Here is a 27,401-nt window from a genome sequence, read left to right on the forward strand (position 1 = left end):
TCAGATCTTCTTCTGTTTCTGATGTGGTTCTTTGAATCCATTACTACGAGTCAGAAACAAGTGCTTACCATCAAGCCAAGGGTGATACAAACGCAAGTGTTTACTTCAACTCCATTTACTCTGAGCATCAATCTTCAGGCATACATGTAGCCTATTTGTCACATCCTTCTAATCATATGCAGGCTTATTCTAATGAAGCTGCTCATCCTTTTACATAAGCATTATTAGTTCATTTCTACTGGTTAATCCCTAGCATCTGCTTCATTTAACATGCTTGAAAAATATCTAAACTCCTATGTTCATCCTGTTATTTCAGTTCTATTCTTGGTGCCAAGGGAATGGATGGACAGGAGGATGAATAGATGACATCACCCAAGCCAGTCAAATGAACAATTCTGCTGCAATTTGTTATGTCGACAGTCTTGTGATGCGCTGCCTTTCTGCCCACAAGGTAAGATTTTAAACCTTCGCCCCTCTTGACATTCCTGTGTGTCGGAGACAGTCCTTTTACTCAGTCGCCGTCTATTCTACGGACTCCTTGAACAGTAATTAGTTCAGTTGAGAGACAGTTTCACAAGCACGCTGACAACAAGAGGTTCAAGTCCTCCGCACTGTGTTGGGGTTTGCGTCCCTTGGGTGAATTAAATTCTAACCTCTTGTTTGTCAGCGCGCTTGTGAACTGTATCTCTTGACTGAACTAATTACTGTTCGAGGAGTCTGTAGAATAGACAGCGATCGAGCGAGGTTCGAGTCCTCCACACTGTGTTGAAGTGGGGTTTGAGACCCCATGAGGAGAATGGGGTTAAAGCCCCCAAGTGGCAAAATTTGAGGCTCTTATGAGTCTTTGTTCAGGGGGAAGAGAATGGCTTACAGTGCAGCACCATGTGGTCCACTGTGAGGGCTTTCTCTTTTTCTAAGTGTAAGTTCTAAGTGAGAAGATGCAAAACAAAAAGTGGAACGCTGAAATTAAGGTTGTACTAATACTTGGATTGAAAAAGGAAAGTTTCAATGTAAATTGCGCAATGCTGAGAGTGTTTGATGTTTAAATATTTTGGTTTATTAGAATATTGGTTCAGAAAATCCTTTTAAGGAACTATTTTGCCTTGTTTAAATCAGGATCTCAATTCAATATGTTTTGTGGGCTATGTAATAGGGCAGATTTTGCTTTCACATTGAAATTGTACAGCATTATGTCCTTTTTAAATGATCAAACTTGTCACCTTAAAACAAACTGCGAGTGCCTTGAGCCCCTGATGGGTTTGAAATTCTACAATGCTTTAGCCAGGTGAGAGTATTGTATTACAATATCTTTGCTGCTGATGTGTTTTTAATGCAAAGTGTTCACAAAAAGAAGAGTGCATTTTGAGTTTAATGTTTTGTTAAGATTCTAGAGAATATTAGAACTTGAGGCTGAGCTGTTTAAGTTCTTTTAATTATTGTTAAGACTTCACTGGCACCCTTCATATCACAAATTCAAAGAATGTTGATCTCTACCAAAGTTGCCACTGTAATTCTGACTGTTTTATTTGGGAAGTTTCATTTGGAGAACATATTGTAAAATATTCAGAATTTGTTTCACACTAATATTTGACATTTAAATCCGAATTGAAACTGCCTCTTCAATTGCTAAAGCATAGGAAACATTTTGTTGTTTTCTTGCTGATCCAGACTTTTGAAATACGTATCCTAACAGCTTTCACATGAGCCAAGTCTCAATTTGTTAAAGGAAAATGATTTTTGAATAACCCAAATGAAGTACTCGAGGGCTTGATTTTAGGACCACTGATTGTTGTTTATAATTGACTGAATTGTTTAGGCAGTACAATTTAGAAGATTATGGATTGTATAAAACATGATAGTGTCATAAGCAGTGAGCAGAGTAACAGACTTCAAGACGACAGAGAACGTTGAAATAGGCAGGCAAAATTTAGTGCATCGTTGGCAGCGCAGTGGCTCAGTCGTTAGCACTGCTGCCTCACAGCACCATGGTCCCAGGTTCAATTCCAGCCTCAGGTGACTGTCTGTGTAGAGGTTTCCTCCGGGTGCTCCGGTTTCTTCCCACAGTCCAAAGACGTGCAGATTAGGCGAGTTGGCCATGCTAAATTGCCCGTAGTGCTAGTTGCATTAGCCAGTGAGAAATGGGTCTGGGTGGGTTACTTTTCCGAGGATCGGTGTGGACTGGTTGGGCCAAAGGGTCTGTTTCCGCACTGTAAGGAATCTAATCTAAATGTGTGACTGTCTTCATACTGATAACCACATTGGCAAGGAAGGAAAGAGAGGAAACGTAAAGATACTTTCAGCAGCTAGCATCTTCTCTAGAGTTTCTCCAATCACATGTAAAGCCTGCCCCTCCACAACCTGATTCAATCAGTTCCCCAGTCATGAGCATGAAAAGTGAAGCTAACAACAGTGAAGAGGAGGTCAGTACACTTTTTGACAGTGGCCTTCCTACGGACATTAAAATCAATCATTTAAGGGATATGATGGTTCACTGACCAAGCTAACATTAAAACAGCCAGTTGGCTTTGAAACATTTAACAGCAGAGCAGGAGTAAATACAGCAAAGAATGCTGCACTCACCTAGCCTGCAGTTGCAGACGCTGCACTGTACACTCTGATGCGCTGGTATCCTCCATCTGAAGCATCTCCAGAAGGATGGAAGTCTCGTCAGCTTTAAATATCTGACTGCCCTTACCCAAGAATTCTGATTTCTCCATGGAATGGTGTGCAAAGTCAAACTGAATTTTGTTTTCACGTTAGAGTTTAGGGAAGGAGATTTTGGAGAACTGGCTCATTTCCAATTGCTTTGGAGGGGATGGAGTGATCACTAAGGATTGTGGATTTAAGAACTTTACTGGCGATTTTTCTTCCACATAGGTAGGTTCTTCAAATTCTGTGACGGACCAGTAATTTTTGTTATAATCACTGCATGTTGCTTACATACTGGCTGCCAGAGTCTTATGAAAACTGGTAATACTGGTCATCGTGAAATGATAAAAAGAGAGAATGAGAATGTGTTTGGGTACAAGCTGGTCAGGTAAGAGTTAAGTTTTGAGTTTTGTGAAACAGGAGGTTCAGCTGAGCATGACTCAGATCAGATAAGAAATTGCAGTTAACAATGGGATGCTGGAGGCAAGGGTAATGGGTTAAAAAGGTGGAAAAGCATTCATTATGTAGAGCCATTTAACAATATTGGAAGCATCCAGTATGTAAGGTCAGTTTAACAAAGTCAAAAGTATTCATTATTTGAAGTCAGTTAAGATTAAGAACAGTCACTATGTAACAGCAGATGGCTTAATCTTTATAACTGACACTCACTGATTGTAATGGTCACTCAATTAATTTGTATATTGCCTTCTATCTGGATACTCCTCCCTGTAAAATAATGATATGATTCATTAAGAAACTGCTGTTCGAGAGACAAGACCAAGAACTCGTGTCCCTGTGCACACAGGTGGTCATTCCCTCTCCCTCCAGGGCCCGGAATAGAGATGAAGGAGGTAAAACCATACTGTGCCTCTAAACGTTGTGCTTTGACTGAGGCTGTAATGGGACAACCAAAGGACAATCCACACAGCCTGAATGAAAACTCATCCATGGCAAGAACGACACGCTGGGACAAAAGCAGATACACTGGGAAGCAAGCCTCCGAAGAAAACTGCCAAGAGTGCCATTTAAAATGCCTGGCCATCGGATCACTTGGCCGGGATTAGACTAACATGCATTACAGCTTTCATACAAAACTTTCGAGTATTGTGAATTGAGAGAACGGTGGCAATAAACTTAAAAAAAAACAGACAGACCGGTGAAATAAGGAACAGATGAAATGTAAAAAATGTGAACTGATTTATTTGATAAGAACAACAAGGATAAGGAACACAAAATTCCGGTTCAATTCTAAGCAGGTGAAAAAGCAAAGGGGGTAGTTACAAATGGGTAACAAATGACCAAAAGGGGCAGAGCGCTTTGAAGTAGTTGTTAATAAAGCCTATGGAATCTTGGACTTTATAAATAGGGACAGAATGTATAAATGCAAGAAAATTATGAAGAATCTTCAAAAATAATGGTTCGGCCTCAAATGGACGAGAAGATCCCATTCTGCATATCACATTTTAGAAATGATACAATCACTCTGATACCTGGGATCAGAGAGTTGTCTTACAAGGCTGAACAGCTTGGACTTACCACCATTTTAGGTTCAGGAGTTTCAAGACATTTTACTGAGAGAAGATCTGAAGCAGACTTGATAAGATGGATGTTAAAACTAATATTCCCCTTCTGGCAGATCACAGGGCGCAGTTTAAAAATCAAAGGTCTTCCATTTAAGATGGAGATAGAGATTTACAGCATGGAAACAGGCCCTTTGGTCCAACTTGTCCATGCCAACCAGATCTCCGAACCTAATCTAGTCCCATTGGCCAGCACTTGGCCCATATCCCTCCAAACCCTTCCTATTCATGTATCCATCCAAATGCCTTTTACATGCTGTAATTGCACCAGCCTCCACCACTTTCTCTGGCAGCTCATTCTATAAATGCATCACCCACGGCATGAAAAAGTTGCCCCTCAGGTCTCTTTTATATCTTTTCCCTCTCACCCTAAAAATATGCCCTTTAGTTCTGGACTCCCCCTCCCCAGGGAAAAGACCTTGCCTAATTATCCTTTCCATGCCCCTCATGATTTTATAAACTTCAGTAAGGTCATCCTTCAGCCTCCGATGCTCCAGGGAAAGCAACCCCAACCTATTCAACCTCTCCTTATACCTCAAACATGACAACATCCTTGCAATTCTTTTCTGAAACCTTTCAAGTTTCTCAACGTTCTTCCCAAAGGAGAGAGACCAGAATTGAACATAATATTCCAAAAGTGGCATAACCAATGTCCTGTATGGACACATGACCTCCCAACTTCTCGACTCAATGCTGTGACCAATAAAGGAAAGCATACCAAAACACTTGTTCATTAACTGGCCGACCTAAGACTCTACCTTCAAGGAACTATGAACCTGCACTCAAAATTCTCTTTGTTCGACAACATTCTCCAAGACCTTACCATTAAGCGTATAAATCCTGCCTTGATTTGCCTTTCCAAAATCCAACAGCTCACATTTATCTAAATGACACTCCATTCGCAACTCCCCAGCCCATCTCATCAAAATCCTATTGTAATTGGAGGTAATCTTCTTCGCTGTCCACTATAACTCCAATTTGAGTGTCATCTGCAAACTTACAAACTATACACCCTATGTTCATATCCAAATCTTATGTAAATAACAAAAAGCAGTGGACCCAGCACTAATCCTTATGGCACATCACTGTCACAGGCCTCCAATATGAAAAGCAACTCTCCACCACGACCTTCTGTCGTCAACCTTTAAAATTAAAAATCACACATCACAATCGTCACAATCACAGTCCAACAGGTTTACGAGTCAGTTCTGTATCTAAATGGCAAATTCTCCCTATAGTCCACGTTATCTAACCTTGTTAGCCACAGTCTACCACGTGGAACTCTGCTGAGCATCTTACTGAAGTCCATGAAGATCACGTCCACTACTCTACCCCCATTCATCTTCTTCATTACTTCAAAGAACTCAGTCAAGTTTGTAATGAGATCTCAGCGATCTGTAAGAATAATAGAGTGGATATGGTGGGGGATTTTGACTTTCCAAACAGACTGGGACTGCCATAGTGGTAAGGGTTTAGAGGGTGAGGAATTTGTTAAGTATATACAAGAAAATTTTCTGATTCAGTATGTGGATGTACCTACTAGAGAAGGGGCAAAACTTGACCTACTGTTAGGAAACAAGGCAGAGCAGGTGACTGAGGTGTCAGTGGGGGAAGCACTTTGGGGACAGTGACCATAACTCTAGTGGATTTAAAATAGTGATGGGAAAGGATAGACCAGATCTTAAAGTTGAAGTTCTAAATTGGAGAAAGGCCAATTTCGACAATATTAGGCAAGAACTTTCGAAAGCTGATTGGGGGCAGGTGTTCACAGGTGAAGGGACAGCTGGAAAACGGGAAGCCTTCAGAAATGAGATAACAAGAATCTAGAGAAAGTATATTCCTGTCAGGGTGAAATGAAAGGCTGGTAGGTATAGGGAATGCTGGATGCTGAAAGAAATTGAAGGTTTGGTTAAGAAAAAGGAGGAATCATATGTAAGGTATAGACAGGATAGATCGAGTGAATCCTTAGAAGAGGATAAAGGCAGTAGGAGTATACTTAAGAGGGAAATCAGGAGGGCAAAAAGGGGACATGAAATAGGTTTGGCATTGAAGTAAGGAGAATCTAAAGGGTTTTTACAAATACATGAAGGACAAAAGGATAACTAGGGAGAGAATAGAGCCCCTCAAAAGATCAGCAAGGCAGCCTTTGTGTGGAGCCGCAGAAAATTGGGGAGATACTAAACGAGTATTTTCCATCAGTATTCACTGTGGAAAAGGATATGGAAGATACAGAATATAAGGAAATAGATGGAGACACCTTGCAAAATGTCCATATTACAGAGGAGGAAGTGCTGGACGTCTGGAAACGCATAAACGTGGATAAATTCCCGGCCCTGATCAGGTGTACCCTGGAACTCTGGGGGAAGCTAGAGAAGTGATTGCTGGGCTTCTTGCTGAGATATTTGTATCATCGATCTTCACAGGTGAGGTGCTGGAAGACTGGAGGTTGGCTATCGTGGTGCCACTGTTTAAGAAGGGTGGTAAGGACAAGTCAAGCACCTATAGACCAGTGAGCCTGACATCAGTGGTGGGCAAGTTGTTGGAGGGAATCCTGAGGGACAGGATATACATGTATTTGGAAAGGCAAGGACTGATTAGGGATAGTCAACATGGCTTTGTGCGTGGGAAATCATGTCTCATAAGCTTGATTGAGTTTTTTTGAAGTAACAAAGAGGATTGATGAGGGCAGAGTAGTAGATGTGATCTATATGGACTTCAGTAAGGCTTTCGACAAGGCTCCCCATGGGAGACTGATTAGCAAGGGTAGATCACACGGAATACAGGGAGAACTAGCCATTTGGATACAGAACTGGCTCAAAAGGTAGAAGACAGAGGGTGGTGGTGGAGGCTTGTTATTCAGACTGGAGACCTGTGACCAGTGGAGTGCCACAAGGATCTGTGCTGGGTCCTCTACTTTTTGTCATTTACATAAATGATTTGAATGTGAGCATAAGAGATACAGTTAGTAAATTTGCAGATGACACCAAACTTGGAGGTACAGTGGACAGCAAACAAGGTTACCTCAGATTACAACAGGATCTGAACCAGATGGGCCAATGGGCTGAGAAGTGGCAGATGGGAGTTTAATTCAGATAAATGCGAGGTGCTGCATTTTGGGAAAGCAAATCTTAGCAGGACTTATACACTTAATGGTAAGGTCATAGGGAGTGTTGCTGAACAAAGAGACCTTGGACTGCAGGTTCATAGCTCCTTGAAAGTGGAGTCGCAGGTAGATAGGATAGTGAAGGCGGTGTTTGGTATGCTTTCCTTTATTGGTCAGAGTATAGAGTACAGAAGTTGGGAGGTCATGTTGCAGCTGTACAGGACATTGATTAGGCCACTGTTGGAATATTGCGTGCAATTCTGGTCTCCTTCCCATCAGAAAGATGTTGTGAAGCTTGAAAGGGTTCAGAAAAGATTTACAAGGATGTTGCCAGGGTTGGGGGATTTGAGCTATCAGGAGAGGTTGAACAGACTAGGACTGTTTTCCCTGGAGCGTCAGAGGCGGAGGGGTGACCTTATAGAGATTTACAAAATTATGAGGGGCATGGATAGGATAAATCGACAAAGTCTTTTCCCTGGATTGGGGTGGAGGAGGGGGGGGGGGAAAGAGAGAGAGAGAGAGAGAGAGAGAGATAGATGGAGAGGGAGAGGGAGAGGGAGAGGGAGAGGGAGAGGGAGAGGGAGAGGGAGAGGGAGAGGGAGAGGGAGAGGGAGAGGGAGAGGGAGAGGGAGAGGGAGAGGGAGAGGGAGAGGGAGAGGGAGAGGGAGAGGGAGAGGGAGAGGGAGAGGGAGAGGGAGAGGGAGAGGGAGAGGGAGAGGGAGAGGGAGAGGGAGAGGGAGAGGGAGAGAGGGAGAGAAAGAGAGTCCAGAACAGGAGGGCATGGGTTTAGGGAGAGAGTAGAAAGATATAAAAGAGACCTAAGGGGCAACTTTTCCACACAGAGGGTGGTATGTGTATGGAATGAGCAGCCAGAAGAAGTGGTGGAGGCGGGTACAATTGCAACATTTAAAAGGCATTTGGATGGGTATATGAATAGGAAGGGTTTGGATAAGAGTCAGGTGCTGGCATGTGGGACTAGATTGGGTTGGGATATCTGGTCGGCATGGATGGGTTGGACTGAAGGGTCTGTTTCTATACTGTACGTCTCTATGACTCTGAGACATGATTTCCCACACACAAAGCCAGGTTGACTTTCCTAATCAGTCCTTGCCTTTCCCAAGGCATGTAAATTCTGTCCCTCAGGATTTCCCTCCAACAACTTGTCCACGACCAATATCAGGCTCATCAGTCTAGTGTTCTCTGGCTTGTCTTTACCATCTTTCTTAAATTGTGGCACGTTAGCCAATCTCGAGTCTTCCAGCATCTCACCTGTGACCAATGATACAAATATCTCAGCAAGGGGCCCAGTAATCATTTCTCTAATTTCCCACGGAGTTCTGTTGTACACCTGATCAGGTAGGAGGTATTTATCCACCTTGATGCATTTCAAGGCATTCAGCATCACCTTCACCGTAATACGGACATTTTTCAAGATGTAACCATCTATTTCCCCACATTCTATACCTTCCATTCTTCACACACAGTAAACACTGATGCAAAATACTCGTTTAGTGTCTCCCCTATCTCCTGCTGTTCCACACATCAGCTACCTTGCTGACCTTTGAGAAGCCCTATTCTCTCCCTAGTTCCCCTTTTGTCCTGAATATTTTATAAAATCCCGTTGGATTCTCCTTAACCCTATTTGCCAAATCTATCTCCAGTCCCCTTTATGCCATCCTGATTTCCCTCTTAGGCCTACTGCTTTTATACTGGATTAGTGGTGCTGGAAGAGCACAGCAGTTCAGGCAGCATCCAACGAGCAGCGAAATCAACGTTTCGGGCAAAAGCACTTAAAGATGCCGATATATAGCAAATAAAATTTCAACCACTTGCTCAGGCTCAATTAGTAAACAGAAAAGACAAACCAAGAGTATATTGAAATAAACAAGTCTAGTGGTAATGAAGATACGATGAATAATACTTTCAGCAGGTTCCAAGTTAAGTTATCTAACATTAGCATCTGTACTGCCATGGCTATCAAAAATCAATCCCAATGAAACTGTGCAAATGAAAAGGAACAGTGAAAACAAAAAAAGTACTGGCACAGTCGCTCAGTGATTAGCACTGCTGCCTTACAGCGTCAAGGATCCAGGTTGGATTTCAGCCTCAGGCGACTGCCTATGTGGGTTTTCTCTCTCAGTCCAAAGACGTGCAGGTTAGGTGGATTGACCATGATAAATTGTCCATATAGTGTCCAAGGATGTGTATGTTAGGTCAATTAACCATGGGAATGCAGGATTACAGGGATAACATTGGGTCATGGGTCTGCATGAGATGCTCTTGAGGGGTTACGTGGCCTCGATGGACAATCCCACATTGTAGGGATTATATGATGATCTCAAGGAGTGCCCTTGAAAAAAACTTATTTTGATTCTTGATTGTGATATATCCAGAACTGGCTTCAACATCCCAGAGTTTGGGAGTGCAAAGAACATAGGAAACCCAATCTTAGCATTGTGTGGTAAAGAAACTGACAGGTTCAACATTCTACTCTTGCAGTGAAGCATCATTGAGTTCACTCATGTAGGCATTAAAAACACACTAGTTATTACCTTCCACTCTCTAGACAATTGCAGTGAATGTCATTAGATACACAGGGTTCCGGTTAAGCACTATACAATTTGCAACTACAAAGATCAGTATGTTGATCAGATTTAGTGAACAAATTTTCCTTCCTACTGACAGGATCCTATTAGAGGCAATATAATTGATTTACCATGGAGAGAGGCAGCCACGGTAACAAAGATGACATTGGCAGCAACAGGCAGCAATCATAATAAATGTAATGACTACCAAGGTGTAGAACCATATTTTCAAAAGAAAAACAAGAAATCTTCTTTCTGGTTTTCGACAGCACTACAAGTGTGAAATACTCCAAATAATTTTCAGGATAGTAACAATGATGATTGACAGCTTTCATTGCTATTCCTGTCTTACAGTCATAGCAATCATAATTGTTTTAACATAGTCATGAACAAAGGTAGTGAAAAGTGTGGTTTTGCATGCTATACAGGCAGCTCGTACCATATAAAGTGCATCAGGGTAGCAGAACAGCGTGCAGAGTTATAGGGTTATAGCCACCGACATGGTGCAGAGAGAGATCTGAATTAACATTGAGAGATTAGATTAGATTACTCAGTGTGGAAACAGGCCCTTCGGCCCAACAAGTCCACCCAGACCCATTCCCCTACATTTACCCCTGCGAGCAATTTAGCATGGCCAATTCACCTAACCTGCACATTTTTGGACTGTGGGAGGAAACCGGAGCACCCGGAGGAAACCCACGCAGACACAGGGAGAATGTGCAAACTCCACACAGTCAGTCGCCTGAGGCGGGAATTGAACCCAGGTCTCTGCCGCTGTGAAGTCCATTCAAAAGTCTGATAACAACAAAGAAGCTGCTCTTGAACCTATTCATATAAACATTCAAACGGTTATATCATCTGCCCAATGGAAGAGGGTGGGAGAGAGTATAACGGAGGTGGGAGGTGTCTTCGATTAAACTGATTGCTTTCCCAAGGCAGCTGCAAATATAGATGGAGTCAGTGGATGGAAGGCCAGAGAGACGGCATCTGCTGTGGACCTGTTGCGTCAGTAGGCAAATTGCAAAGAATTAAGGCAATTTGGTAGGTTGGAGTTGATAGGAGTTATAACTTATCTCTCAAAGCACTTTATGATATATACCAGAGCCACTAGGCAGAAGTCATTGAGGCACGGTGCATGATTTTAGTTTGATACTGTGATGATGGTGTTCTTCTTGAAGCAGGTGGAGACTTCAGATCATAGTAAGGTGAGATTAAAAATGACTAGCTGGTCTGAACAGGATCTGAGTACATGGCCGGGGACTCCATCTGGGCCAGTCATTTTCCATGGGATTCACTCTCAAGAAGACCGATTTAACATCCACGGCAATGACCGCGGATACAGGTGCATCAGATGCTGTTGAAATCAGTGACATTGGTTCACTAACCCTCTATTCAAAGAGATCATTGAGCTTGTTCGTTAGGGATGAACTGTTGCTCAATTCTATCTGACTGCTTTGTAGCCCATTAGGTCATGTAAGCCTTTTCACAATTGACAGGTGTCTTTGTGGTTGGTCTGGGTCTCAAGCTTAGTTTGATATTGCCTCTTACTGTCTCTGTTGGCCTTACGAAGGTCACACCAGATTTCCTGTACAGGTCAGGGCTTTCTGACTTGTATGCCTCAGACTTGGACTTCAGTACGGATGTATCTCCCGGTTCATCCGTAGTTTCTGTTTGGGAACTTTCAGGTTAACTTCTTCAGCACATAGTCTTCTATGCACAAATGAAGTCTGTGACAGTAAAGGCATAATCATTTAGGCTGGCCGCTGATGTCTTAAATATGTACCGTTCATTGACTGTATGCAGTCCCGTTGAAGCCCTTCTGTTGGCTCAGATCAACACTGCACTACTTTCTGTATCGGGTCCTCATATTTTAATTTTTGCTTCTAAGCCAGGAAGACGACAGAGAAAAAGGTCCTTTGGATTATCACATCCACCCTGCTCAAAGACAAACACCTACCTTTTCTAATCCCATTAAGATGTTCTTCGGAAGATCAGTGCAGACTTGATGGGTGGAATGGCCTCTATCTGCCCTGTAGGGGTTCTATGCTTCTAAATGGGTTCTGATTAACTAACTTACCCCTAAGGGTACGTCGTGCCTCACAAACCTTATTGAGTGCTTTGAGGTGACCAAACAGGTGGATGAAGGTAAAGCGGTCAATGTGGTGTATATGGACTTCAGTAAGGCATTTCATAAGGTTCCCCACGGTAGGTTATTGCACAAAATAAAGAGGCATGGGATTTAGGGTGATTTAGTGGTTTGGATCTGAAATTAGCCAGCTGAATGACGACAGAGTGTATTGGTTGATGGGAAATGTTCATCCTGGAGTTCAGTTACTAGTGGTATACTGCAAGGATTTGTTTGGCACCACTGCCGTTTGTCATTGTTATAACATATGAGGGGGCATAGAAGGTGGGTAAGTAAATTTGCAAACACTAAGGTTGGTACAGTTGTGGATAGTGCTGAAGGATGTTGCAGATTACAGAGGGACAAAGATAAACTGCAGAGCTGGGCTGAGAGGTGGCAAATGGAGTTTAATGTAGAAAAGTGCCAGGTGATTCATTTTGGAAGAAATAACAGGACTGCTGAGTACTAAGCTAATGGTAAGATTCTTGGTAGTGTAGATGAGCAGAGAGATCTCAGTGTCCATGTACATAGATCCCTCAAAGTTGCCACCCAGTTTGAAAGGGCTATTAAGGCGGCATACGGTGTGTTAGCTTTTATGAGTAGATGGATCGAGTTTCGGAACCACGAGGTCATGCTGCAGCTGCTCTAGTGCAGCCACATTTGGAAGGGAGTTGAGGCTGTTTTTGTTAGAGAAAAGGTGGTTGAGAGGTGACTTAATTGAGACATAGAAGATAATCAGACGGTCAGATAGGGTGGACAGTGAGAGCCTTTTTCCTCAGATGGTGATGGCTAGCATGAGAAGACATAGCTTTAAACCAAGGGGTGATAGATATAGGACAGATGTTAGAGAGAGTTTCTTTACTCTGTAGTAGAGGTGTGGAACACACTACCCACAACAGTAGTAGACTTGCCAACTTTAAGGGCATTTAAGTGGTCATTGGATAGACATATGGATGAAAGTGGAATAGTGCAGGATAGATGGGCTTCAGATTGGATTCACAGGTCAGCACAAGATCGAGGCCAAAGGGCCTGTACTGCGCTATAATGTTCTATGTTCTAACTTAAATTCACGTTTCAGAGAAATTTTTAATCAACCTGTTCAGACATGTTATGACTCAAATCTCTGAAACAGTTGGGACTTAAAACAAGACCTGATAGAAACACTACCAATGCACCACAATCACTTTTATAAACATAACTTTTAACCATGTACTTTTATTCTGAAACCAAAATGCTGAGAGTATTCTCAAAAGGTTAATGAAAAGGAAAGATGAGTTTTATAATTCTATGCCAGCCCTTTAAGGACTAATTTTTTCTTTGCAGTGATGCACCTACTTCAAAGTCAGCCTCTTGAGAGCTCTAAAGTATTTTTAATTGGTTTGTTTACTTCATGCAGGCATTTGTACTCAGTCTAGTAAAGGTACAAGACACTAGACATCTCATCAGCTCAGTTTTTAGTCCTCAGCTACACAGAAGAATATGCACCTGGCTTGTCATTTCTTGCACACTTATTCACTCAGCTTTCAGAATGAATCAAGGATTAAAGAGATGGAAAAGAAAAACAAGTTGGTTATTTGAGAAAAATAAATACATGCATTATAGTTGCAACAGAGAGGATCCATTTGGAAAGAAAAAATGTTTATTATGCACATTACTACTACTTCAGTTCTCTAGCCAAAAACTGGCACAACCCAGAGTTATACTGCACTGAAACAGCATCAGAACTTTTACCAAGAGTACTGCAAGGAGGTAGTCAAATTTATTTTTGTCAGAACAAGATTACTATTCAAAGCTTCAGGATAACAATGGTAGAGTACCCAATTGATTTCCCAAACCTAAACTAAACACAAAAGCATCTCCCACTCTTACCATATATCATTGGCAAATGTTGGAAGGATTTACACATACACACAAAAGTGGTATGGTTGTGCTATCAAGTCCTGAAATGGGAGCACCAAATGGGAGCAAATCTACAGAAAGAAGAATTAGATTATGACACTAACAGTGAAAGGATTTGACTGAAGCTGGAGAGGAGACAGTGCAAAGACAACAGCAGGGGAATGAGACAGCAAACAACCCAAAGTGAAAATTGTAAGGGAAATTGAGAAATTTATGGTCACATTCAAAGGGATGATATTTGAACAGAAAACAGATACACACCATGAGGGAGAACAGGAGGGCATCTAAAGTTAGAGCTTGTGCTTCACAAAAAAATAAAATGAGCATTAATCTCAAGTGAGGGCAGCCATAAGGTCTCCTATTGGTCACAATTTTAAGATCGGTCCAACTAAAAGCAAACCATTGCAGATTCTGGAAGCTGTTCTAAAGAAGAGCCATTTCAGACTCAACCATTAACTGTTTCTCCCTCCACAGATGCTTCCAGTCCTGCTGAGTTTCTCCAGCATTTTACATTTTGATGTAGGGATTTGTCTATCTTGGCATGCAAAGACTGATTCTAGCAGAATGGGCAGGTGAGGCCATTCTGGAGTCCAAAAGAGTTGAAGGGATGTCAACACGATACTGTTAGACACATAAGGTGCCATAGTCTCCCATTGACTGCAAACTGTTCTACTTTCAAATATCTAGCCTCGTATCACTGGCACAAGATCAGTCAGGATCAAAGAGATGTATCATTTGCAGTTTCCCTTCTAACAATCCAATTCATGTGCAGGTCATGTTTACCATTTTTCTATGACTGGCCATCCATCATCTTCCATGAGCCTTATGACAATAATCAGGAGTTCTATATAACAGCAGGTTGGTTCACAGGAGCTGTAGCCACAAAACTGCACACAGGCAGCTTGGATCACAGGATAATATTTCAAGGAAGGAAGCAGTGGTGTATGGCTTCTCAAAGATAAGCAAGGACCTAAAAAGAGGAAAGGGCTTGAGAAAGCCTTTATTACAAACAATGTATTTGACAAATTAATTAAATATACCACCACTTAATTTGGCAAGTTTAATAGTAATTAGCGAGTTTTGAGAAGATTTGTAGCTCAGATTGAGGTTCTGGATTGAGGTTGAGGAGCTGGAAGGTTCATTTTCAGATGTTTTGTCAACATACTCAGTGAGCCTCCAGACGAACCACCTGGTGTCCACAACCACCTGATGAAGGAGCAGCGCTCTGAAAGCTAGTGCTTCCAAAAAAACCTCTTGGACTATAACCTTGTGTTGTGAGATGTTTTAACTTTGTATAGAATAAACATCGACAGAGACGCATGGGCCAAACATTCCATAATTTCAACTCTATACATTTGGAACTACTTTGTCCATAGAAATCTTGCATGCCTGGACAATCCAGTAACCCTCAATCTCTGACTCTCCACATCAAATTGTTATCTGATACTTAAGCTGGAGGGGGTTCAAGAGAGATTCACCAGGATTTTGCCAGAAATGGAGGATTAAGTTATCAGAAATGGCTGGACAGGATGATGCTGAAAATGTGTTGCTGGAAAAGCGCAGCAGGTCAGGCAGCATCCAAGGAACAGGAGAATCGACGTTTCGGGCATCAGCCCTTCTTCTAAAGAAGGGCTGATGCCCGAAACGTCGATTCTCCTGTTCCTTGGATGCTGCCTGACCTGCTGCGCTTTTCCAGCAACACATTTTCAGCTCTGATCTCCAGTCCTCACTTTCTCCTGGACAGAATGATGCTCTATTTTCCACCAAAACGTAAGAGGTTGAGAAATGACCTCTCAGTTTTACGAAATAATGAGGGGTGTAGATACGGTGAATGGCAATGTTTATTCCCTAGGGTGGGAGATTTCAAGACTAGGGGACATATTTTTAAGGTGAGAGAAAGACTTCTGAAAGACTTGAGGGAAGCCTTTTTTTTGTTTACAGTGTGTGTGGTTGGTGTGTGAATTGAACTTCCAGTGGAAGTGATGAATGTGGGTACAGTTACAACATTTAGAAAACATTGAGGTAATACAAGTACAAAATGCTTGGAGGGATATGGATCAAGCACAGGCAGGTGAAATTGGTTTAGATTGGGAATATGGTCAGCACAGATTGGTTGGACATAATTGTCTGTTACCGTGCTGTATGCTCCATGAGGACTATTCGCTCCATCCACCATGAAAATCAAATAAATCTCATTCCCCTCCCTATAAACGTTCATTACACAATACCTCACCTCCAACTGCTACCTTTAATTTTACTCTATATTTCAGGAGTGTAAAGATTATATAAAAAACATTTTCACACGCTAACAGATAGAGCTGCAGAAATCAGCCTCTGAAGATTAGCATACTATACTAAAGTATCAAAATTGAAAGTGACTGGCAAAGTGAAGGCTCTCAATGCAGCTTTTGTTGCACAATACGCTTACTGACCATATCACCTCAACTATGATAAAATTTGTCTTTAGAAAACATTCCGCGAAAACAAAAGACAAATCTAATGACTCACAACAAACAATGCCACAGGAAAGCCATGATGTGTTGCATCTTACTGAGCATCAAATTGTTCTGAACTTAGCAGAAGCTTTCATGCCTTGGTATACTGCAACGTTCAACATTTGTTATTTCCAGTACAGCTTCAACTGGTTTTAAAATTATAGATAGCACTGAATGCATAAGCATTTGACTTTGCAGAAAAATAAAGGCACAGCACAGAGCATTTTTCACTTTTTTTTTAAAGTTAGAATAGAGCTCACTCTTATTAAAACCAAAAGCAAAATAATAGATACTGGAAGAGTGAAACAAGACAACAAAACACCAAAGGAACCTAGCCCATCTGGAGGTATCTTTCAGGGAACACAATGTCAATTTTTTGATGCAGAACTATTTCGCACAATTAGAAGTTACAAAAGAACAGATTTAAAAGGAATGCCAGAAGGAAGAAAAAATTCCATAGTGAGCACAGACAAGAAAAAAAACACAGGAAAGACATTGAATGATCTAAGAATTCATGATAATATCAGATGTAATCTCAAAATGACAGGAAATAATGAAAGTGAATAGGGAATATCTACACCAAAAATAAATGCAAGAACAGCTAAAAAGGGATAGGTACACAGAACTGAAACATGCAAAATTAGAGCAGGTCCAGTCATCCAGAAGTTTGGTAGGAGAAAAGATGCTGGTATCAAAAGGTACAGGTCTTTTGAGAAAGGGGGTGGCAGTGTGAAAAAGGGCAACACATCCCTTTCTTCTGCAGACACAAGAATAATTCTAACTCATCAGGACTGAAAAACATTCTCCTGACAATTCAGGTAATTTTTGCAAGAACAAAATTTGAATTTTATAATCATTTAACCTAACAACAGCGTAAACTAGGCTGTGGAGGGGGACTTTCTGTTCAATGTAGTAAGAATTATAAAACTCCATATCTCAAAAGATAAACATTACCCATGCTGAGTTGGACAGGATGTGCACCACAATGTTTGTGACACAGGAGGTATTTCAGCTCTATTTCACAGGCACTCAACTGTAATAATTTAACAATCACCCAGTGATTTTGCGCCATTGAGACCACAGTTCACTAACTCTCTCCACATCTGTTAAATGAATACCCCTGCTAACTGCATAACTCGCTTTGTTAAATGAGGTATGAAAATATATTAGCTGGGATACTCAAGAATTAAATAAAGCATCTACTCTCTGCAAAAGGCATCTCAGTAGTGTAGTCCTATGGTAGCTTTTACTTTGTAAATATAATGCATACATTGGCAGGAAAAGCATAATACATCTCCAACTATAAGACCATAATACACAGGAACAGAAATTAGGCCATTCAGCCCATCAAGTCTGTTCTGCCAATCAATAATTAAGAATAGTCAGTTCTTTGCTAAATGTTGGATTTTTTTTTAACAATACATGTTACAATATCAGGTCACTCTCATTTTACAAGCTATTTTGCAAACATGCAGCATTCTGCTTCCACTTCCCACATTATGTGATAGACATTGTCTGTTTGAACAATAGATAACATGATTTCAGTGGAATCTCACTAAAATAAATCAGCCATTGAAAATCATCACCAAAACTATCAGAGTCAGAACAGGAATTGGCACTATATTTGAGACATTTCTTAGGCATTTGACAAGAAAGCATGCCAATAGCAAAAACTTTTTGACTTCCTTTCTAGAAAAAGAACAAAAAAGGACAATCATTTTCAGTTGCTGAGTTGTCCTAAATTGTACAGATAAAGGCCTACCTTGAAGAATTAAGAATGCTGGGAGCGAATCTCGTTGAGAAAGTTCAATAAAAGAAGTTTTATTCAGACCACTAATGACAATCAGGGTGACATAGTCTCTCCGAATGAAAAAGAAAGTAAATGAAGTTAAAGTGAGAGACAGTGCTTGCTAATGTTTACTCACGTGTTCACGAGGGAATGATAAAAGTCAAAATATGTTAGAGGTGTTGTCTAAGGATTCGTGGAGTGCAGTGCATCTTGCACCAGCTACACTGCTGCTGAACAGAGTGGATGCTTGTGAATTTGGTGCAATCAAGCAGGCTACTTTGACCTGGAGTGTGTCAAACTTCGAGTGCTGCTGAAGCTGCAATCAGCCAGACAAGTGGGGAATATTTGAGATGGTGGGCTGGCTTTGGAAAGTCAGGTGAGTGCTGCTGTACTCATATAGCTAGTCCAGTTCAGCTTCTAGTCAACAGCAAACCACAAGATGTTGGTAACTTGGGGACTTAGTGATGGCAATACCACTTAACGTCAAGGGGACACTGTTAGATTGTCCTTTGGTGAAGATGATCATTGCCTGACACTTGCGTGGCATGGAAGTCACTTGCCATCTGTCAACACAACCCTGCAATTGTCCAGTTTCGCTGGAGTTACATATCAACCAGACCAAATAAAGTGTAATAAGATGTCCTTCTCTAAAGAATATTAGGGAATCAGATGTGCTTTTTACAATAATTAACAATAGTTTCCCAGCCACGATTACTGAGACTAGCTTTCAATTCCAGACTGATTTATTGAGCTTAAATTCCAATAGACATCCAGAGCTTAGACTTAACCATTACAGTAATGAAAAGTAACATTTCCATTATGCCACCATCTCCCCTTAGCTAGCAAAAAGATCTTTGCTTTTGCCCACTTTAACGACCAATCACCCAATATTCATGGTATATGTACATAAATTACTTGGATGAGGAAACCAAGTGAAATATTTCCAAGTTTGCTGACAACACAAAATTAGTTGGGATTAGGAGTTGCGCGAACAATGCTTCAAGGCAACAAAATGTTGAGTCTCTAGGAAAACATGGCAGATGCAGGACAAGGTGAGGGAGAGTGCTAGCCCTTGACATCAAGGTTATAGTTCATGGAATGCAGCATCAAGCATCTCTAACAAAACTGGAGTCAATAGATACCAGGGTAAAACGGCCCACTGGTTGGAGTTATACCTGGCACAAAGGAAGATGGTCATGGTTACAGGCAAATCCAGAAGACTGGAGAACAGACAATGTTGTTACTTTGCTTAAGGAGGACAACAAGGATAATCCAGGAAATTATAGGTCAGTGACAGGCAAATTATTGGAGAAGATTCTTAGGACAGGATTTTACCTGCATTTGGAAAATAATGGACTTATTAGGGATAGTCAGCATGATTCTGTATGGGAAAGGTCCAGAAGATCAAATCATATGAGATTCACAGCACATAGGCAAATTGGATCCAAAACTGGTTTGGTCATTAGAAGAGAAGAATTGTGGAGGGGTGTTTTTCCAACTGGAGATTTATGAAATAGTATTCTGCAAAGATCAGTGCTGGGACGTCTGTTGTTTACAATATATATCAAAGTTTTTGATGAAAAGGATATAGCACAATATTGACAAATTTTAGCATACCTGTCTGTACCCTTCTACACTCTGCCTGTTCATTGTCTGTCTGAATGCCTCTTAAACATTGCTATCATATCGGTTTCTACCAGTCAGTACATTCTTGGCACCTCACCACTCTGTGTACAACTTTCCTCATAAATCTCCTTTAAACTTTTCCATGTTCACCTTAAACTATGGCCCCCCAGTATTTGACATCCCCATCCTGGGACCATTCTTGGAGGCCAGCTTAGATACAGGGCCCAAAAGTGCTTAAGTAATCCAAATACAGCTTTAGACAGCTTCAACAGTATATTGCTGCTCTTGTTTTCTACTTGAAATTAATGTCAACATTGCACTTGTGTCCTTAACAGCCAAATGAACTTGCATGTTAACCTTTAGAGAATACTGAACCAGAATATCAAAAGGTGCTTTGTGTTTCAAATTTCCAAACGCTTAGCAACAAGAGGTCAGGGTATCCAGCCTATAGATTCCTGTCTTCTGCCTTCCTCCCTTCTGAAACAGGAGTGTTACATTAGCCACTTTCCAATCCTCTGGGAATCTCCCAAATTCCAATAATTCCTGAAATTTCACTACTAATGCCTCTACAATCTCCTCAACTATCTCCTTCAGAACTCTGGGGGTGCAGTCCATCTGGTCCAAGTGATTTAGCCAACTTCAGATTTTTCAGCTTCCGTGGCATTTTACATCTGCCCCCGGACTTTCCTGAAGTCCCGTTTTGTTGCTGGTGTCTTCGATTGTGAAAACAGACACAAGGTACCTATTCAGTTCCCCAGCCCATTTCTTTGTTCCCCATTACTACTTCTCTAGCCTCATTTTCCAGAGATCCAGTGTCCACACTTGCCTTTCAGATATCTAAAAAAAAACTGGTGCAATCTTCTTTGATATTACTAGCCGTCTTACTCTCATATTTCATCTTGCCCCAATATTTTCTCTGCTTGTTTTAAAGGCTTCCCATAATCTTCACTGCATTGCATGCTTTCCTTTTATGTTGTTCCAGACTTCTCTTGTCAACTATGGTTGCCTCATCCTCTCCTTAACATGTTTCTTCTTCCTTTAGATGAAATTCTGATGAGCCTTCCAAATTAGCCCCAGATTTTAGTCCTATCATAACTGCTCCACTGTCATCCCTCCTAGGCTTCCCTTCCATTTAACTCTAGCCAGCTCCTCCCCTTACATCATTGTAGTTACCTTTCGCCAATTGTGGTACCATAATATCTGATTCAAATCTTCTGCCACTCAAATTGCACGGTTATTTCTAACATATTATGGTCACTGCCCCCTAGGGGTGTCTTCAGTTCCAGCTCACTAATCAAATCTGCCTCATTACACATAACTAAATACAGAACTGCCTGCTCCCTAGTGGGCTCTACCACAAGCTGCTCCAAAAAAATCCAACTCGTAGACATTTCATGAATTGCTTTTCTTCAAATCTGCTCATAACCTACATTTTTCAATCAACCCATGTAATGAAGTCTCCATGATTATTGCAACAATGCCTTTCTTACATGTCTTTTCTATCTCCTGATTTATTTTCTTCCCCACATCCTGAGGCAATTCTCCTCTCCCTCCTATTGGAAGGATGTGTGAAACTTGAAAGGATTGAGAAAAGATTGACAAAGATGTTGTCAGGGTTAGAGGATTTGAGCTATATGGAGAGGCTGAATAGGCTGGGGTTGTTTTCCCTGGAGATCCTGAGGCTGAGGGGTGACCTTACAGAAGATTTTAAAATCACGACAGGCATGAATAAGCTCAATGGTTAAGACTGTTGCTGCACAGCACTCGGGGCCCAGGTTCAATTCCAGCCACGGCGACTATCTCTGTGGAGTTTGCACGTTCTCACAGTGTGTGTGTGTGTGTGTGTGTGTGTGTGTGTGTGTGTGTGTGTGTGTGTGTGTGTGTGTGTGTGTGTGTGGGTTCCCTCTGGGTAATCCGGTTTCCTTCCACAATCCAAAGGTGTGTGGGTTAGGTGAATTGGCTGTGTTCAATTGTCTATAGTGTTCAGGGATGTGTAGGTTAGGTGTAGTCAGGAGTAAATGTAGAGTAACAGGAAATGAGTTTGGGTAGGATACTCTTCAGAGAGTTAGTGTGGTCTGAAGGGCTTGTTTCTACATTGTAGGGATTTTTTTTTAAAAAAAGTATCTTGGAAAGTTATACTAAGTTAAAGATACTGCATAATTCTTGCTATTCTGCAATTCCCCTTTCCTTCAAATTATCAGCGATGCCTCTTCAGCAAACTAAACCTTAAACCCTGGAGTTCTCTCACAATCTCTCAGCCTCTCTCTCCTCAGACACTCTAACAACCTACTTCTTTACTGAAGCCATCAGAATGTTTCCTTCATTGGCATAGGCTTGATTGCTATCTGGTGGCATTCCTGTAAAATGCCTGGGAAGGTTTTACTACGTTAAAAGGAGTCCATAAATGCAAGCAGTCATTGTTGCTGCTGACTGTAACTTTGCAAGTGTGATATCATATGACGGGCTCATTCAAAATTACTTTGCCCAAAATGACAGTGGTTCTAATCTCATGGCATTTCAGTAGCAAAGAAAAGCACCACTAACATCTTCCAAAGTTAAGATATCTAAACACAACAAATGAATCACAATATGGGGCTCACAGATGAAGATATTGATGTAATTTATTTTTCCAACAGCTCATTTAAACCCACTGCACTCCTGCATTACCGTTATTGTTTCATTTAGTTAAAACTCAAACCTTAACTCCAATTACACATTTGAAATGCAATTTAAATTTTCACATCACATCAACATTATTTCCACCTCTTATTGGAAGGTTACTTTATATAAATATTTAAGACTTAACTAGCCATCTTACCGGGCCTCTGCAGCAAGCAGTTCATCATAGTGAGAAGACCTCTGATCATCATCTTGCCGATAACGGATCACTGTTGCAAGACCTTTACTCACCAGGGCTTCTGCAATGTTACTGAAAAAGAAATGGTTCGAAAACAGTTATCCATAAGCTCCCACTTCTAAGAGAATATACTAAGTACAAAGCATTAAAATGTGTCCTGGAACCCAATTAAATACTGAGTTTGTTTAGCAGGCATTCTACACATTATCTATATACCAATTAGAAAATGAGCACTACAATCAAAAAAATTGTACCATTTACTGAACCGCAAATTCCCAAGTGGCATGATCAAACTTAAATAATACTTGATTCAAATATGTAATAATAGGTTATAGCATGTTCATTAGAATCGTCACCCCATCAATAAAAATCAATCCCTTTGCATTGGAAACAAAGTGATTAACAGGTGATCACATAAACCTAGACTAATATGCAGTGAATCAACTATAATGACGTGATAACAATTTTATTCATGAGCAATGTTAGATTATAGAAAAACAGAAGTTCAACAATGAAAGTTGTGGTAAAGAGGAGGATAATAAACTTTCAATACTTCTGGACAAAGAAGGCAAGATATAAACAACATGAAACCAAAAGACACATCATTAGGACCATGAAGTGTAGGAGCAGAAGGAAGCCATTTGATCCCTCAAGTCCACTGCCATTTAATGAGGTCATGGCTAATTTGGTAATACTCAACTTCACCTTCCTGCCTTATCCCAATTATGCTTGATGCCTCCTGTTCACAAATCTATTTATATCAATCTTTAACAAATTTAATTACCCAGTGTCTGTAGTAAACAATCCTACAGATTCACTAGCCTCAGAAAAAGTTCCTGCTCGTCTCCCTTAAATGGGTGACATCTTACTCTAAAGATCAGACTGTCTGGTGCTAAGCATTCCCATATGGGAAAACCACCTCTGCAGCTACCCTATCCTGTTTAAAAACAATTTTGTATAGCTCAATACTATCATCTCTCATTTTTTTAAACTCAAATGATTTAGGCCCATCCTATTCAACCTCTCCATTAGAAATTACTCCATATACATGATCAACCAAATTAAACTTCACTGGGCTGCCTTCAATGCCAGCGCATTTATCCTTTCACAATAGGACAAAACTGTTTAGCATATTCTGGTTGTGGACTAGTGTTAGCAAGACTTCTGTTTTTATGCTCCATTCCTCTTTAAATGAAGGACAAGATTCCATTTACCTTCCCTATCTTTTAAATGAAAACTATCTTTTAATGACTAATCCATGATTATTCCCAAACCTTCTGTGCTGTAGCTTTCAAAAGCTTTTTTCTAATAATCAGCTCCTCTCTGTTTCCTCTCAAAGTGCATCATCTCACTTTTCCACAAGGTATTCCATATGCCAAAATTTTACCCGCTTACTTAACCTGTCTATATACATATATAGACATTGTGTTATCCTTATCACTTGCCTTGTTACTCATTTTTTCTCATTCACAAACTTGACAGTACATTCACTTCCTCCATCCAAGTCAATATTAATCGATTATAAACAACTGTGGTCCCAGCACCGATCCCTCTAACACTCCACTGGTTCGAGGTTGTCAGCCTGAAATATCCCTCTTATCCTAACTCTGTCATCTATTAGTTAGCCAATTCTCTATCCATGCTAATCACCCTCAACACCATAGGCTTTTTTCTAACGAAATAGGAGAAACTGAGCACAGCAGATGCTGGAGAATCAATCGGAATGGGTTGCACTGGAAAAGCACAGGTCAGCAGCATCAGAGGAACAGGACAGTTGATGTTTAGGGCATTTGAAGAAGGGCTTATGCCCAAAACATCGACTCTCTTGTTTTTTGGATACTGCCTGACCTGCTGTGCTTTTCCAGCGCCACCCTTGTCAAGTTTTATCTCATTAAAGTATCCTCATGTTCAGTACTGCACTGAACACTTTTTGGAAATCTAAATATATTCCATCAACTGATTCACCTCTATCTATCCTGCATGTTACTTTTACAAAGAATTCTAATAATTTGAGAGGCATGATTTCCCTTCTTGAAGTCATGCTTGATCACATCATGCATTTCGAAATGCTCTAACTGCTGCTATCCCAATGATAGATGTTAAACCAACTCGCCTGATCGTTTTGTTCATTTCCCTTCTTGAATAGTATTTTACATTGGCAATGCTCCAGTCCTCTTGGTATTTTCCTGAATTTAAGGATTCTTGGAAGATTACTACCAGAGCATCCACTAGTGTTGGTGCCACTTTCTTTAATACAACTCATCAGATCTCGGATGCCCCATGGCCTTCAGCACTATTAGCTTCCTCAGTACTTTTTCCTCTTGTGATAGTTATCATATTTACTTCCCCTCCACCTTTAACTCCTTAATCATTTACTATGTTCTGGAACATTGGTAATATCTTCTCGTGTGAAGACTCAGACAAAGATTCAGTTCCTCTGTCATTTCCTTGTTCCTCATTATTTCCCCAACTTCATTGCCTAAGGAGCTTATGTTTATTTTGCACTCCCTCTTCCCTTCTATACATTTAAAATGCTCATGCAGTCTGCTTTGATATTACTTGCCAATTTACCTCAAGTTTATTTCCACCCTTTTATTTGGTCATATTTTAAATAATGTTTGAGATTTTAAAAATTGAGTAGAACTGGAAAAATATTCATAAAAGGGTGAGGTACTAAATTAGCTTTCCCAATTCTATGCTTTATGATCTATGTATATAACTGCCTGCAAAATATCACCTCTCTTTGGAAAGAGTGCCACTCTATTATTCCTTTCCACATGGTCAACCATCCATTATCATTCAGACGAGATTTGTTGTATTACATAACATACATTGATAATAACCATAACCCATTTCCATCCTCCAAAAATTATCTCCCATGAAGCCACTCTCTCCTCCATCTTCTGCCAGAGGATAGTGAATCTGTGGAACTGATTGCCACAAAAGGCTGCGAAGACCAAGTCACTGAGTAAGTTTAAGACAAAGACAGATAGATATTTGATTAGTGGATTGAAGGTTTTGTGAAGGCAGCAGGAAAATGGGGTTAAGAAACATATCTACCAGCCTGACAGCAACAGGGTCCTTGGTTCAATTCCAGCCTTAGGAGTCTGCCTGTGTGGTGTTTGCACATCCTCCCTGTGTCTGCGTTTCCACCGGGTGCTCCAGTTTCCTCCCACAGTCCAAAAGATGTGCAGGTCAGGCGAATCAGCCATGCTAAATTGCCCACAGTGCTAGGTGATGGGTCTGGGTGGGTTACTCTTCGGAGGGTCGGTGTGGTCTGGTTGGGCCAAAGGGCCTGTTTCCACACTGTAAGCAATCTAATGAATCTAATAATCAAATGATAAAGTAGACTCAATGGGCTTTATGGCCTAATTCTGCTCCTGGATCTTACGGCCTTATAACCTCCCCAGTTCCCAAAGTAAAGCTTGAAGAATGGGATTGAGTGGATATGTGGACACAAGGTGCGCAATTTCTATATTTTAACAAATTATTTCAGAGTTCAGATTTCAAACTAATGGAATGAGAGTTGTAGGTTGTGTTTATGAATTGGTGATAATTGACAGTCTTCCTGGGGTTAGGATTTTAAACTAGTAGGTGTCAGACAGCAATAATTTGGATACTCCTGAAGTGATGGCATTTCTTGCCTTTTCTAAATTGAGTGAGTAAAGACTGAATGGCATTAGCTTTTTGGTTTAGAAGCAGAAAGAATTAATTTTTGCTTTGCTGAAGATCTGGCTGTAGTAAGATATAAAACAGCTTCTGCCAAAAGCATTTGGTTGTAAACCTGAAACAGCTATTTGAAACTAAGAATTTTAATCACAGTTCTATGAATAATCAAAGAAATGGCTATCAGGATCTCAAGAGTGGGAATTGAAAGAAATAGTTAAATTGTATGTATAGACATGATACAGGGAACTCCCTCCATCTCTCTAATATTTGAGTACTGTAAAGTGTTAGTGTTGAGAATAGATGGGATTTTCTCTTACATTTTGAAATCTTATAAATTGTGTTACATATTAAAAGCTGGAGTGCTCCATTTTAATTTATTTTGTGTAATAAACTTCTGCTTTATTGTTAAAACAAATCAGCAGCATTGTGAGCTTGTGTTTTCACGAAAGGCCACCACATTAAATAAAAATATAAAGTATGACCTATGAAGCCAAATTTCAGTCTGGGATCGGAATTATCCAGCAGTAGCATTAAATGAAATCAAAACCTTATACATAAACAAATTTAAAGTTAGTGTAATTCTACTGAATTAAGGGCCACCTCACCACGATTTTCCATGGAAGATTGGAATGTCAACCATTTATGCTGCAACCAAAGACAGCTTAACATGGATCTCAAAAATTATCTAGTCAATTTAGCTCAGTGGGAATATGGCTTTTTTTGCAAAGCTGTACAGGCACTTTGTTAAACAATCCAGTCAGTGCCAATATCCTGCCGTGTCCCAAAAACACAAGTATCTATCAAATTCCCGACTGAAATTCATTTTGTGGTTGCGGGTTCAGGTTCCACTCTACTACTGCATGTACATAATTTCCACAGACACTCCACTGCAGTACAAAGAGTCCTGCAGAGATGCCATCTTCGAAATGAGACTTAAATAACATGTAGCAAGGTAGTGGTAAAATATTCATAAGTCTGCATCAACATGTAGGTTCAATGAAGGCAAATACTGGAGTATTAATAG

General features: G+C 40.6%; 1 protein-coding gene across 1 annotated transcript in view; it reads right to left on the minus strand.

The window, feature by feature from the left end:
* snd1 (staphylococcal nuclease and tudor domain containing 1) overlaps positions 1 to 27,401 on the minus strand; it is an 868,653-nt gene that overhangs the window by 672,682 nt on the left and 168,570 nt on the right. Inside the window, exon 13 of the mRNA XM_072562814.1 lies at positions 22,670 to 22,780. Within this exon, the coding sequence (XP_072418915.1) occupies positions 22,670 to 22,780 (111 nt within the window). The remainder of the gene's footprint in view (positions 1 to 22,669; positions 22,781 to 27,401) is intronic.

This window comes from Chiloscyllium punctatum, chromosome 44 (genome assembly GCF_047496795.1).
Source record: "Chiloscyllium punctatum isolate Juve2018m chromosome 44, sChiPun1.3, whole genome shotgun sequence".
NCBI classification, from domain to species: domain Eukaryota; kingdom Metazoa; phylum Chordata; class Chondrichthyes; order Orectolobiformes; family Hemiscylliidae; genus Chiloscyllium; species Chiloscyllium punctatum.